The 14,029-nt window shown below is 42.8% G+C and overlaps 1 protein-coding gene across 1 annotated transcript in view; it reads left to right on the forward strand.

The window, feature by feature from the left end:
* Nucleotides 1–1,780: 1,780 nt before the first annotated feature.
* Nucleotides 1,781–14,029, forward strand: part of nacc1b (nucleus accumbens associated 1, BEN and BTB (POZ) domain containing b) — a 38,580-nt gene continuing 26,331 nt past the window's right edge. Inside the window, exons 1-2 of the mRNA XM_083971641.1 lie at nucleotides 1,781–2,220; nucleotides 13,570–13,720. Coding sequence (XP_083827767.1) covers nucleotides 13,595–13,720 — 126 coding nt within the window. The 5' untranslated portion in view covers nucleotides 1,781–2,220; nucleotides 13,570–13,594. The remainder of the gene's footprint in view (nucleotides 2,221–13,569; nucleotides 13,721–14,029) is intronic.

The raw sequence follows: 14,029 nt of genomic DNA on the forward strand, positions 1-14,029 counted from the left end.
CATGTGTGTGTGCGCGCGCGCGAGCCGGTGCACGCGCGCGCACGTGTTAGGTAGGTATGTATACGTAGTGTGTGTGTGTGTGTGTGTGTGTGTGTGTGCATGCATGCATGAATTGTGTGCCGCTACTGCTGCTGCTGGTGTGTGTGTGTGTGTGTGTGTGTGCGTGCTCCGGGCTGCTGCTGGCTGGCTGGCTGGTTCACACACACACTGACACACACACAAACACACACAGACACACACACACACACACACACACACACACACACACACACACACACACACACATACAGTCACAATGAATGGCTGCCTGTAGCGAGGCGGAGGGAGACACTAGACCGCTTCTTCTCCTCCTCCTCCTCCTCCCGCTGCTGCTGCTGCTGCTGCTCCTCCATTGAAACACTTTCTCCAGCGGAGACACAACCACCGAGCCAACGGGGGTGAGTTCACCGAGGACAGCGGCTCCAACTCGGCCAGGCGAGGCGAGACGAGTCGGTCGGTCGGTCGGTCGTCCGAGCTCCGAACTGTGCATGCATGTGTGTGTCACTGTATGTAGGCTATATGTGTGTGTGTGGCTTCTTCTCCTTTGGATTTGATGTGAATTTTGGTTTTGCGGTTGTGCTGCTGCTGCTGGAAGAGGAGGGGTGTGTGTAGGCTATGTGTGTGTGTGGGGTGAAGCTATTGTTTATTTTATTGTTTTTCTCCAGGGGAGGGAGGAGGTGGAGGAGGAGGAGGGTTGTGTTGTGTTGTGGGGGTAAAGTTGTACTGTAGCTGCCCCGCTATGGGGGATGGGCCGATGGGCACCGACCAAAACTTTAACCACTTCACCGGCTCCACTCACTCAGTCGCCGCGGGCTGTCCCCCCTCTCCCCTCGGTGAGTGAGTTGATGATGAGTCCTCCCTTTTCGCTTCTTTCCCCCTGCATTCCTAAACTTTTTCTAAAACTACATTTTTATTTATTTAGTTTTTTAAAAATATATATTTTTATTTATTTTATTTTACCAACTATCATGCTGTATTTATAGGCTAAAGCACAGACAACCGGTGGTGTCCTTACTGTAAACGGGTTAAGATTTTTATTTTATTTTATTTTTATTTTTACTTTCCTTCTCCTCTTCCTCTCTTCCTCCTCTCCTCTCTTCGCCATGCCGGATTCATCCGTCTGTCTCGCCCACCACAGTTGCAGCGCATTTGTGTCCCGGGATGACCTGTTGATGTCGGGCTTAAAGATGGAGTGCAGCCGCCTGCCTGGGTGTTCTCTCTCTCCCCCCGCTGTCCCCTCCACCTCTCCCCCATTTTTTTTTTTTTTTAAACAAAATACGTTTAAACATTGATAAACACTGAAGTTCAGCCCGTGTCCCTCCCCCCTTGTCTTTTAAATAAATAATTTATTGGCTGTGATATATCACGTCAAGCGACATTTTGGAGAAGAAGGAGGTGGTGGTGGTGGTATATGGGCATGGAGGAGGGAGGAGAGGGGGGGTAACAACGCGTGTCTGTCCCGGTAGCTGCCATTCGTCCGGCCCCGGAGGAGAAGGAGGGGAACTCGGTCTGAAAACGGACGATCGCACGGTCGGTCGGTCGGTCTTGGAGAGAGAGAGAGAGAGAGATAGGGTGAAAGAGTGAAAGCGCTTCAACTGCTGAATATTTCATTTCACTTCACCCCCCTCCCTCTCCTCCTCCTTCTCCTCTTCTTCCTCCTCTCCTTCCTCGACTATTTTTGTGGCTGTAGTTAGATATCGTCCCGTCCTCTCCTCTCTTCCTCCTCCTCCCCCCTCTTCTCTTCTCCTCTCCTTCCCTCCTCGGACGATAAACGCGTGTGCTGCTGCTGCTGCTGCTGTTTGGTGCCGGAGGGGGGGAGTTGACACATTAAATAGAAAGAGAAGAGCTCGCTTTCTTTTCTTTTTTTTCTTAATTTTTTTGTCCCTTTTCAACCGCCTTACCTCCCCTTCTTTCCCTTCCTTCCCCCTCCCTCCTTCCCTCCGTCCCACACTGAACGCACCGGCCCAAGCCAGCACAGCACAGCCAGCCGAGGACTCCCGGATCTTGACCGGGCATCGAGGCTGGCACACGGCCGGGCAGCGAGCGCTCTCTGCCCGCTCTGACTCTGCCCCCTTACCGCTGCTGCTGCTGCTGCTGGTGGTGGTGGTAGCCTGGCTCTCTCTATCTCTCCCCCTGCTCCGTCTGCGGCGAGACATCATCGGCTCTGCTTTAGACTTTCATGTGAGATTTTAATTAATCTATAATTGATGTGTATAAATAATATTTCGGCTCCCTTTTTTTTTTTTTTTTTTTTTGAAGTTTCAGCTCCAGTCGAGCTCAGGGGAGGCTACTACACCATAGCCACATTTTTTTTAGGTGCATGTCTGTGTGCCCACAGTGTCGGTAAATACAGCGTGTTTTTAGCCTCAAATGCCCTTTAAAGTGGAAGCCACACAAGGTTGGGGGTTGTTGCAGGTGATATAAAAGCTTGTTTTTATTCATAAACACAGGTGAAGTGTTTTTTTTAGTAGGGTTAGCCTTAGCATTTAGCTTTGCTGCTCTGCTGCTCTGCTAACAGGCCACCTTTAACCTCCCCCTAAACCAGGAAACTGAGTCTGATTAGCCTGTGATTGATGTTGTTATCACAAGCTGCTGTTGGTGTGGATCCAGGGGGAGTGCTTGGGTCCAAAATGGAGGCTGCAGTGTCTTTATTTTTGTGTTATTTTGGATGTGTTAGCTGCAGCAGCACTCACTCACTCACTTTTTGTGTTTTTTTTTTTAGTCTGCAGAGTTTGTGGCACTGGAGGTGAATTTAAACTAAGTTAAAGAACACATTCACATGCACATAGACATGCATGCATGCAGACAGGCAGACACACACAGTTTAGCATGGAGTCAGTGCATAATGGGGCACATGGGACCGGGGGGCAGAGGTCAAGTGGTGTGAATTAACTCCTCTTTTATGCTTCCTGGAAGTTGTTGTGACCTCTGTGACCCGGCGAGGAGGAAGAGGTGGCTGGTTAGCATGTCCTTGGATGACATCTCAAGTGCTCCGCAGTGTGTGTGTGTGTGTGTGTGTGTGTGTGTGTGTGTCTAAATCAAATCAGGCAAGCAAAAAGCTCCTCGTGTGGTTGCAGAGAAAAAAAAAAAAAGAAAATTATCTTTTACGCTGCCAAAATACCCTTGAGCAATTTCACATTTTTATGACTAATTTGAGCGTCCTGTTATGAATGTCAGCAGAACCCGCGTTTGTTGTCTTGTTTTTTCTTTTTTTCTTTTGGCCGTTTGATTATCGAGGGATGATTTCCTGCACACAAGTGCCTCGTCTTAGCAACTGGCTGCTGCTGCTGCAGCTTCTTCTTCTCCCTATTATTATTCATATGATTGCATTGCACATATTTATTTATTTACACCTGGAAACAAACAACAAGGCTTCTAAAGCGTTTCTCGCCGAGAGGTTGGCTCCACGGGGACGCTTAGCCGGTTCAATTTCTTGCTCAAGGCCGAGGGAGGTGCTGGGGCTGGTGTGGGGACGTGTAGTGTTGTGTAGTGTAATGCAATGCGATGTATTGCAAAGGCAGCAGACGGTGCGTTTTTTAGCGCTCCCAGCCGGTTCAGAGGTCAAATCCAGCGACTTTTAATCACCATGGTGCTGCTGTTATCAGTGCGCTCGGATAGTAATCACCACTATCACTGAGATCACGACGCACTAATTAAACTAGGAGCTGTGTATGTAAACAAAATCTTGGATGAAGCCCAGAACGGATGGAGAAAATATCACTCTGAGCCCACTTCGGTTGAATTATAATTACATTAATGTAATGCATATTGATTTCTTTTTTTCTTTCACAATCGGCACAAACTGTCAAGGCACAACAATGTGTCAAGGTACGCCGGCCAGCGAGCCAACACTTATTGATTTAAACCAAATAAGAGGGAGAAAACTCAGCTGTAATTTATCCACTCGGGCGCTAATAGTGTTTTGACATGATGGGGGAATGTTATTCAATTCAAACAGTACAAAGTGCTCCCGGTCCGATAAGCAGTCCCCTAATTGTTTTTTGTTCAGGAGAGGACCGTCTGATTAATTAAGCTTAATAATATTAAAAAGGGGGAGGTTTAAAGCTAATTAATTCATTTCCTAATATTAGCATCTGGGCACTTTTCTTGTGTATCTTATTCTGTCCAAAACTCCCTCCAGATGTTGAGAGACAGGAGTTATTTTAATGTAACCATAGCTTTGATGATGCTTTTCCTGAATTTTCTACATTTCAAAATAAAATAAAAACGCTGCTAATGAAGTCAGAGATGCAAACACACCCTGCACTTTCCCTGTACCAGCAGCACCACCAGCAGCAGCAGCAGCCGTACTAAATGTGCTCGTATCTATCTAAATTAATTAGTTGCAATAAAACCCTTAAAATTAATTATGATGAAATGCAGATGGCCTCCTATCCTCAGCGCTGCCCTCGACGTAGGCGTGAAGAGCCGGAGCTGTGGACTGCAGCGTTTTAGTTGAGGTTTTTCTTCTACAAGGGGGGGAAGGTTTTTGAAGGTTTTGAAGGTTTTTGAAGGTTTTGCAGAGCTTCTTAGAGCAGCCGCTGTCTTTAACTGTTGGTTGGTTATAGAGTTTAAAAACCCACCTGAGGAAACTGTTCTCCACTTATATAGCCTAACACTGTGACATTCAGGTGTGGATTGTGTTTTTGTTTTGTCTTGTCGTTGTGAGATCAACTTCTTTATTTTGTTGACCTTGCTTTTTTTCAACAATTAACTGGAGAATGGGAGTTCTCTTTCTTTCTTTCTTTTTGCTTTTTCCATGCTGTTGGCTGAATGTGAGGTTTTGTAAGGCAAGGCAAGGCAAGGCAAGGCAATTTTATTTGTATAGCCCGTTTTTACAAACAGTTTGTCTCAAAGGGCTTTACATGGCATCGTAACAACATCCTCTGTCCTTAGACCCTCACATCGACTGAGGAAAAACTCCATGGAAACCCTTTTAACAGGGAAAAACAGGAGAAACCTCAGGGTGAGCAACAGAGGAGGGATCCCTCACCCAGGACGGACAGACGTGCAATAGATGTTGTTACAGACAAGAAAACAACAGGAGACTCTGTCATGATGTGTCATGTCCAGTTGTTCAGACGAATATTAAAGCTGTCACCACCTACTACTGCAGTTGTAATGGCCGATACCTTGGTACTAAGTGGCTGCAACATGCAAAGAATACACTGTGCCTTCTTTGTTTTGATACCGTGAGTACCAGATGATAACTGTGCCTTCGGTGGGCCAATGTGTTGATTCCTGTTGGACTTGGCGCGTGGCAATGTACAGTAGGTTATAGTCTTGGTACGGCTACAGTCGAACTCTGGTGCGGTCTGTTTGTTATGTGAACCCAACGGGACCTTGATCGACTCCAACTGCCACAAGTTTGATTGAGTCATAGAAACATGACGATGTATACCACGAGTCTTTATCTGGTCAGTGTTTGTGGAAACATGACGCTCTGCCAGTACGTACCAGCTTGACAAATGAATCAATATCTCATAATTTTCGTATCTGGTGGCGGCTGTGTTGTTATCTGCATTTTGAATACTTTTGAGAAGTTGTTGAAGCACAGTGGAGCTTAAATACTTTTGGAGGTTCAGTTTTTTCTAAAAAAGTATTGAATTTAGAAGGACATGGGTTCTGTTTTTTGATTTTTATCGTGGTATCAGATAAAATATTGAGAATTGACGTGTTGAAACATGTTTATTCCTGTTGGACCTGGGCAGCATATGTTAGGTCTTGGTGCGGCTACAGTAGAACTCTGGTGCAGTCCATTTGTTATGTGAACCTGACCGGACCTTGATCCGCTCCAACTGTCCATGGGTGTTTGGTACGCCACAAGTTTGATTGAGTCAAGGAAACATGAAACATGATGCTCTGCCAGTACGTACGTACACGTACCAGCTTGAAAAATGAAAACAGTAGCCTATATCATAATTTTGGCATCTGGTGGCTGGCTGTGTTGTTGCCTGTATTTTGAATACTTTGAGAAGTTGTTAAAGCACAGTGGAGCTTAAATACTTGGTTTGATATGGAACAGTTTTTAGATAAAGTATTATTTTTATCGTGGTATCGGATAAGTATCGAGAATCGACGTGTTGAAACATGTTGATTCCTGTTGGACCTGGGCAGCATACGTTATATGGTCTTGGTACGGCTATAGGCAAACATCGGTGTGGTCCGTTTGTTATGTGAATGTGGCTGGACCTCGATCTACTCGAACTGCCTATGGGTGTACGCCACAAGTTTTTAGCCGAGTCATGGAAATAAGAATAAAACAACGTATCATTTTTGCACCTGGTGGCTGGCTGTGTCACTGCCTGCACTTTAGTTTCTTTTGAGAAGTTGTTGAAGCACAGTGGAGCTTAAAGAGCAACAATGCAAGATTTTTACTTTGCTATGCTACGTTCCTATGTTAATGAAGCAGCCTCAGAGTCCTAGTGATGGTTAAACCAATGACTAGTAACTAGTTCCAGGGAGAATGGAGGCTCTCTGCCTTCCACCTAGTGTCTCTTAGCTGAAAACCAACCTTGATCAGATCAGAGCCTCTGACCCGGTGTCCCAGCTCTCGTCTTTGCAGCAACACCACACGAATGACAGATAAGACTACCCAAGTATACACTTTGTAATATTGTATATGATAAATAACGTCATCCACCGCTCCATGGATTGATTTCGCGACAGCTTAGTTGAAAACAAGTGCACATGGCTGTGAGCAGGGTTAGCAACACAGATGAGAAGAGACCAGACTTGTATAGTTCCCCTTAAAGATTTGATGTGAAATGTTTTTTTTAAATAATGGAGTGAATTTAGAAGTCCATGAGTTCTGTTTCTTGGTTTTTATTGTGCTATCAACAATCATGGAAGTTCACCGGTATTGGTATTGACTCACCCTGACCCTCTGGTACGGTGACAAACCAACCTACATATCAACAGAGGTTCAGGGTGTTTCAGTGCTGTTTATGTTGGAGATGGAGAAATCTGCATCTCCCCCCTCTCTTTCTCTTTCTCTTTCTCTCTCTGAATGTCGACATGAGGCAGTGGCCTTAATGTCTGATGGAGAAACAATTACCACCCAGCTGTGTTGCAGATAACTGGTCAAGCTGAGTGCGTTTGGTCTGGTAAACACAAGAGAAAAAAAAAAGGAAAAATATGGCAACGAAATGTGAGGAACATCCCCGTCCAAGTGGAGCGTTCTGATTCTCTGATTCTCCTGGCGTCGTTCGGTCGAGTCCACTTGGGTTTTGTGGTTAAATAATAGTTTTTCTGATGCTTAAGGCCAGTTTGTGTTTACGTTTTCCAGCTGCGGAGGGAAAGTATCCCGTTCAGATCTGGAAACCGTCCTGTCTCAGGCTGTGCGGGCCAGTGGCCACTCACAGCAGCACAATCAGTGATGTTTAGTAAAAAAAAAATGAACGCACAGCTTGTCAGCAAGATCCCCCACGGTTTTTGTTGCACTTTAGTAATAAAATAAAAGTTGCTGCAGCACAACAAACCTTCCTTCACCTCAGATGAACCTCAGTGTTTCTCCTCCAACACTTAATCAGCAGCTAAATCGGATTTGTACAGGAATCATGTGTGAAGTTGTTGCGACTGCAGATGAAAGTCGGTCGTATATAGACACAGTGATTGTCACGCAGTCCAGTGTGACGGATGAATGGACGCGTTCGACCTTGTTTTCAGGTGACCTAATTTTTTTCCCATAAATGCTCCAGCAACCTATAATGAATGGGCACACACAGTATTCAACTGTAAATGCACTGTGTGTGTGTATGTGTGGATGCACATTGAATGATTTTCATATAACAAAATAAAATAGACTTTTTATTTGAAGGGATAGTTCACCCAAAATTCAAATTTCACTCTATCTACTCACCCTCATGTGGACTAAGGGCTGGGAGAAGTTTCAGAGTCCTCCGTGGCTTCTCTGAGTTACAGGGGGTCTCGGCGTAGCAGTGCATGTCCATATAACGGTTGCAAATGGATACCAACTGTCTTTGTAACAAAAAGACACACCAAAAAAACATCCAAATACCTCCATGCTGCTCGTATGTAATGTCCGTCTTGTATTGAAGCCCCGGAATGCGAAATTGTTCCGGAAAAAATTAAATAAGTCTATATTTTAAGCTTGTTTGTAGCAGAAGCTTCTCGAAGCTCCTCTTCCTGCGTTCCTGGGCTTCAATACAAGACGGACATTACATACGAGCAGCATGGAGGTATTTGGATGTTTTTTGGTGTGTCTTTTTGTTACGAAGACAGTTGGTATCCATTTGCAACCGTCATATTGACATGCACTGCTGCGCCGAGACCCCCTGTAACTCAGAGAAGCCACGGATAACTCTGAAACTTCTCCCAGCCCTTAGTCGACATGAGGGGGAGTATAGATAATGAGTGCAATTTGAATTTTGGGTGAACTATCCCTTTTAATGTTTGTGCACACGGAGCCGGAGCGATTGGCTGCACTGTCTCTGTCTCGATAAGACGGTGGGATGCGTGTTGTTCTGCAGTGACGAGGCTGAATCTTAATGGGATTAAGTCGATCGACTGATAATTCATTGTCGAGAAGTTTCATCTTTATCTGGAGTTTATTGGATGAAGTTGACGTACAGTAGCTGATGTTGTAATCTACAATACGACTCATGACCTCATGACGGAGCGGTGGTTTGTTTTATTTCATTTTTTAAGTGGAAATATAGAAATAATGATGGAGGGAGTTTTTTTTTTTCAGCTCCGTAGAACCACGATTCTTCATTTCTGGTTCGTTGTGACACTTTTTATCAAGAAAATTGCAGCTGTTGCAATTTGGATACTGCACTCATATGCACTATATTGCAATTTCAGTAATATTTCAATGAATGGTTCAGGCTTATTGCAGATCAAAGCTTTCTTTAACGTGAACCCTGTTAAATCAGCGGGCGGCAGAGCAGCGGATTTTATATTTATATGCGTTTCTAGATGATCTGGTGCTGGTTTCTCCTTCTGCTGCTTTACAATTGATTTTAAAATGTGCTAAAATTAGAATTGGCCTGCTTGTTCTTGTTGTTGAATGGCGTTACTGAGGTGAAGCCCTTTGTAAAATCTAAGCAGATGCTTGATTATAGATTCGAAATGTTATTTTATTATCTAATAAAAACTAATAATTGTAGAGTTAAATACCACTTCCCCTTCGTCCTAACTCTGGTCCCAGCCCTTTAAATTAAAGCCTTATGGTTACGTACTGGTGGGAATCCCCTAGAGTGGCATGTTGCGAAATTGGAGATTTTTTTTGTTTGCTAACGTACACTTTTCACTGGAAATCAATTATCTTGCACTGTTTGCTCTACAAAAAAAAAAAAAGTAGTTGCCAGTGGCTGCACAGTGCAACTTCCTGTGTGGGCAACAGTTTCAGAAGAAGAATTGATTCCTAGGAAAACTGCAGTTTTTTACCCCGAGTATGAATCTATAAAGTGTATTTATAAATGATGTGGTTTCTGCTTCAGTGTTACTGTAGACATTCTTTAACTCACAGATCCAGTGGGTAAACGCTTTTGTATTTTGCAGTTTGTCTCTATTAAGGTGAAAAATCTTGAGTTTGTTGTGACCTAAAGTTTCTATAACAACGATCTCAGCGCTGTGGGTGTTGTCAGATACAGTCATAGCTAAAAATATTGGCACCCCTGCACTTTTTTCTCAGATAATGCCCCAGTTTCTCCTTGAAAACCATTGCAACTACAAATGTTTTGGTGTTCAGAAGGGTATTTCTTTGGTTTATAATGGAACGACATAAAAAAAACCCTATGGAAACGAGTCGTTTTATGCACAAAACTCCAAAAATGAACTGGACAGAAGTGTTATTCCTACACTGCCAGCACCTGTTAATTGTCACAGAGTTAAAATACAAATTAAAGGAGCATCACATGATTGAAACCCAATGATTTCTTTCAGTTTTTGAACTAGGACTGACTGATGAGTCATATTTTTACCGAGTAATAGTGATAAACATGTTGCGATAGGGTTTCCAGAAATGTGATGAGTAAGGAGAGGGTTAAATTAATGTTCTGCTTAACTGATGTTTCAAGTGCAGATTTTTCTAATCAGTGTTTCAGGGTACTTAAAGACTCAGGAGCTGTGAGGTTAATAGGCACTTAAATATTTGCTTATTTATCACAAGTGACTTTATCGCAATATTGAACAGTGTAATCAATTTTTTTGAGTTCTGTGTGTAAAATGTCAGATTTTACTTTTTGTGTCACTCCATTGCAAACCAAAGAAATACACTACTACTGAATACAACAATGTTTGTAGTTGTGATGATTTTCAGGGACAAATTTGAGCATTATCTGAAAAAAAAGTGCTGGGCTGTCAATATTTCTGGCCATGCGTGTGTCTGTCTGTACATGTCTTGTTGTCCTCATGAGGTCACTGTGAGGTCGTCGTCTTCAAGTTTCTTCTGGTCAAAGTTGTAAAAGAATCAGAAATGTTTTTATTGCCAAGAGCAGTAAAGGTCAGTTTACAGCAGTGGTTCTCAACCTTTTTTTACATCAAGGACCCCTAAATTGACCCAAATTAGACCACGGACCCCCATTGGACAAAATTTTGAAGCAAACCAGAAATACACAAATATTTGTTCTGAGACTGAATAACGTTACTTTTTTTTGTACATTCAAATTAGGGCCAATGGTGTGAATTTTTGGAAACATTATAGAGAAATTTCTGGAAAAAAGTGGTACAATTTCTCCAAAAACATTTGTAGGAAGAGGTGGTTAAAAAAATTCTCAAAAAGTATAAAAAAAATATATAAATTATAAAAAAAAAAGTTAAAGATTTTCTACAAAAAAAGTGGTAAAATTCTCAAAAGAAACAATAATAACAAAAATTCTCAAAAAAAAAAAAAAAAGGTAGAATTTCAAGAAAAAGTTGGGGACCCCCTTTAACCCTCTCAAGGACCCCTGGGGGTCCCCGGACCCCACGTTGAGAACCACTGGTTTACAGCATAAGGAACTTGTCGTGGTGTCAGGTGCAAACATAAAGAAATGAGAAAGAAAAATAGTTAAAGAGACCCAGAGGAGTTTGCTTTTGGTTATAAAAGAGTTTCATATTAATGTGGATGAATCTACGTTACCCACTTGTTAATGGGTCCAGTTTTGATAAATATATTGTTTTGTCTTCATAGTTATTTTGATATTATTAGTTGTCAGCTCGCCCAGCATTTCCTAGTTTCGGTTTCCTGGACGCTGCCGGATCGCTAGTTGGCATCGTTTATGGTCGATACTACGACGGTATCTGATCGTCCTCCAACCTCCGACTTTCATTCTTGATCAATGAAAACATTCTTGGCAAATGGTTTCCCCTTTCGTCCGTCTTGCGCCGGTCCAAGAATTTCACCGTGCGCACGGAGGCTCATGGGAAATGTAGTGTGAAAACACTTTGCTTTCCAAAACTCCTTGTAGTCCCTTTAATCGTAGGGTTGAAATAAAAATGTAAATAAAATTAGATAAAATAAAATAAAATATTGTAGTGCAAGCGTACCACTGTGAGTGTGCTGTTGGGCTGGGGGGTGGTGCCCATTTTCCTTTTCCTTTTTTCTCTTTTTTTTTTTTCTTCTATTTTTTACTTATTTATTTATTTATTTTTTTTAATATAATTTTTATGCACATTTGTTTTGGTTTTTCTTGCACCTTATTGAAGTGCAAGGTTACACTATCACTATTATTATTTTTTTGATTTAGTTGTTACAGTCAATTTTTGTACTGTCTCTATTGTCATTAATGAGGCATGGCAAGGCAAGGCAAGGCAAGGCAAGGCAAGGCAAGGCAAGGCAAGGCATCTTTATTTATATAGCGCATTTCATACCAAGGCAACTCAATGTGCTTTACATAAAGACAAAACATAAAAAAAAAAGAAAAAAAAAAGAAGCATAAGACAGAATAAAAACAAACAAAACAATAAAAACAGAGTTAAATGCAAGAGCAAATAAAAGTAATGAGTCATGTTTCTTGGTCGTAACTTGTATTCTTTAAATAAACATTTGATCACAAAAAAAAAAAATATTCTAGTGCAAAAAAAATATGCATATACAATTTAGGATTTATATAAATAGAATAAAATAGAATATAATAGGATAAAGATCAAGATAGATACAGAAAGAAAGTTATTGTGCAAATTGTTGTCGTAGTGCAGAGTGACTGTCCATAGGTCGGGGGTTGTCTAGGGGGGAACTGAGGCAAACTGTGACTTGTCTCCTTCCACGTGTCCTCTCTGCGTCGTCACGGTTACTCTGCAGCCGCCTGCTGTCGAGGTGAAGCTGCTCCTCGTCGGCTCCCTGTGGAGGAACCAGACGGATCACCGCCGTCTCGTCTGTTGTGGGGGATGTCGTCGTTGTAGGAGCTCAGCAGCAGCTGCATCATCATCATCATCATCATCATCATCATCCTCCAGCAGCAGCAGCTACTGATTTACTCTGCTCCTGTCCTCTCCAGGGCGACTTGTTCTCCATCCATCTCTCTGTATAAAAGGTGTTTGCTGGGTGATGATGAAGTGACTCACCTCTGTGCTCTGGTCTGTTTGCTGCTGCTGCTGCTCCGCCTATGTAAATACATTGTGCATAATATGGACTAGAATAAAGAGTCAGTCCACACACACACACACACACACACACACACAGGTTGTTTATGTGTTGTTTTTAAAGGGACAACGAGGAGTTTCTATTCGGTTATAAAAAAGTCTCACGTTAATGTGGATGAATCTCCGCTACCCACACTTGTTAATGGGCCCATTTTCGATAAATATATCGTTCTGTCTCTATCGTTATTTTGTTATTATTAGTGGCGGCGGAGATGCTGGTCGAGCCGACCAGCGTTTTTTACTTTCGGTTTCGCAACGAGTCATGAGAATAACGCAGCTGAATCGCCGTTTATGGTCGGAACTACGACGGTAACTGAACCTCTTTGAACCTCTGACTTGAATTCTTGATGAATGAAAACACGAGTCCGTCTTGCGCCGGTCAAAATAATTTTACGGTGCGCGCAGAGGCTCATAAATGTAGTGTGAAAACGCTTCGCTTTTCCAAAACTCCTCGTTGTCCCTTTAAAGTCACTGGTTTGACAGTTCCTGCGCTTCTTCTTCATCACAGGCTTCTTTTGTTGGATGATGGTGATGAAGTGAAATAGATGAGTTATGTAAGCGGCTGTGTTTTGACTGAGAGGGAGAGAGACGGGGAAAATAACAAAGTAGGCCAGAAAACCAGCAAACAGTTTATTAACTGTGAATTAGATTTAATGAAACGCGGTTAAAAAGAAGAAGAAAAAGGAGAAAAAGAAGAAGGAGAGGAAGACGACGGCGGCGGCTTATATAACTGTCGCTGGTGGCCCCAAATTCTCTTTCATTCAGAGTTTTGAATTAAAGTTGTTTACCAAATCCTTAATTCATTAATCATCATACACTTGACTCCCTCTGTTTCCTTTATCTTAACTCCTCCTCCTCCTCTTCTTTCTCTTTCTGTCTGGTCTGTCGTCTCCCCCTCCTCTCCTCCGTCTCTAACGTGTCCATCTCTCCGTCCCCCTGCAGACCCTGTGGTGCTGGGCAGAGCGTTATGGCTCAGACGCTGCAGATGGCGATCCCTAACTTTGGCAACAACGTCCTGGAGTGTCTGAACGAGCAGCGGCTGCAGGGCCTCTACTGTGATGTCTCCGTGGTCGTCAAGGGACACGCCTTCAAGGTGCGGACACACGACGACAACGATGACGATTGTTTTGTTTTTTGTTGTTTTGTTTTTTTTTACAGACTTTTAGTTACTAAACAACATCTGGTGCGGGAGGAGACGTATCGGTCATCGTTAGCTGCCAGATAACGAGCTCACAGCCGCCTCAGTAATGAAGCATCGTCTGAAAAACTTCTGCATGAGAACTTAAAGGTGTATTTACAGTCAAGGCACTTTTTAGTTTTCAGATAATGCTCCAGTTTCTTCCCTGAAAAACGTTGCAACTACGAATGTGTTGGTGTTCAGAAGTGTATTTCTTTGGTTTGC

The sequence above is a fragment of the Trachurus trachurus genome, assembly GCF_905171665.1.
Source record: "Trachurus trachurus genome assembly, chromosome: 1".
NCBI classification, from domain to species: Eukaryota; Metazoa; Chordata; class Actinopteri; order Carangiformes; family Carangidae; genus Trachurus; species Trachurus trachurus.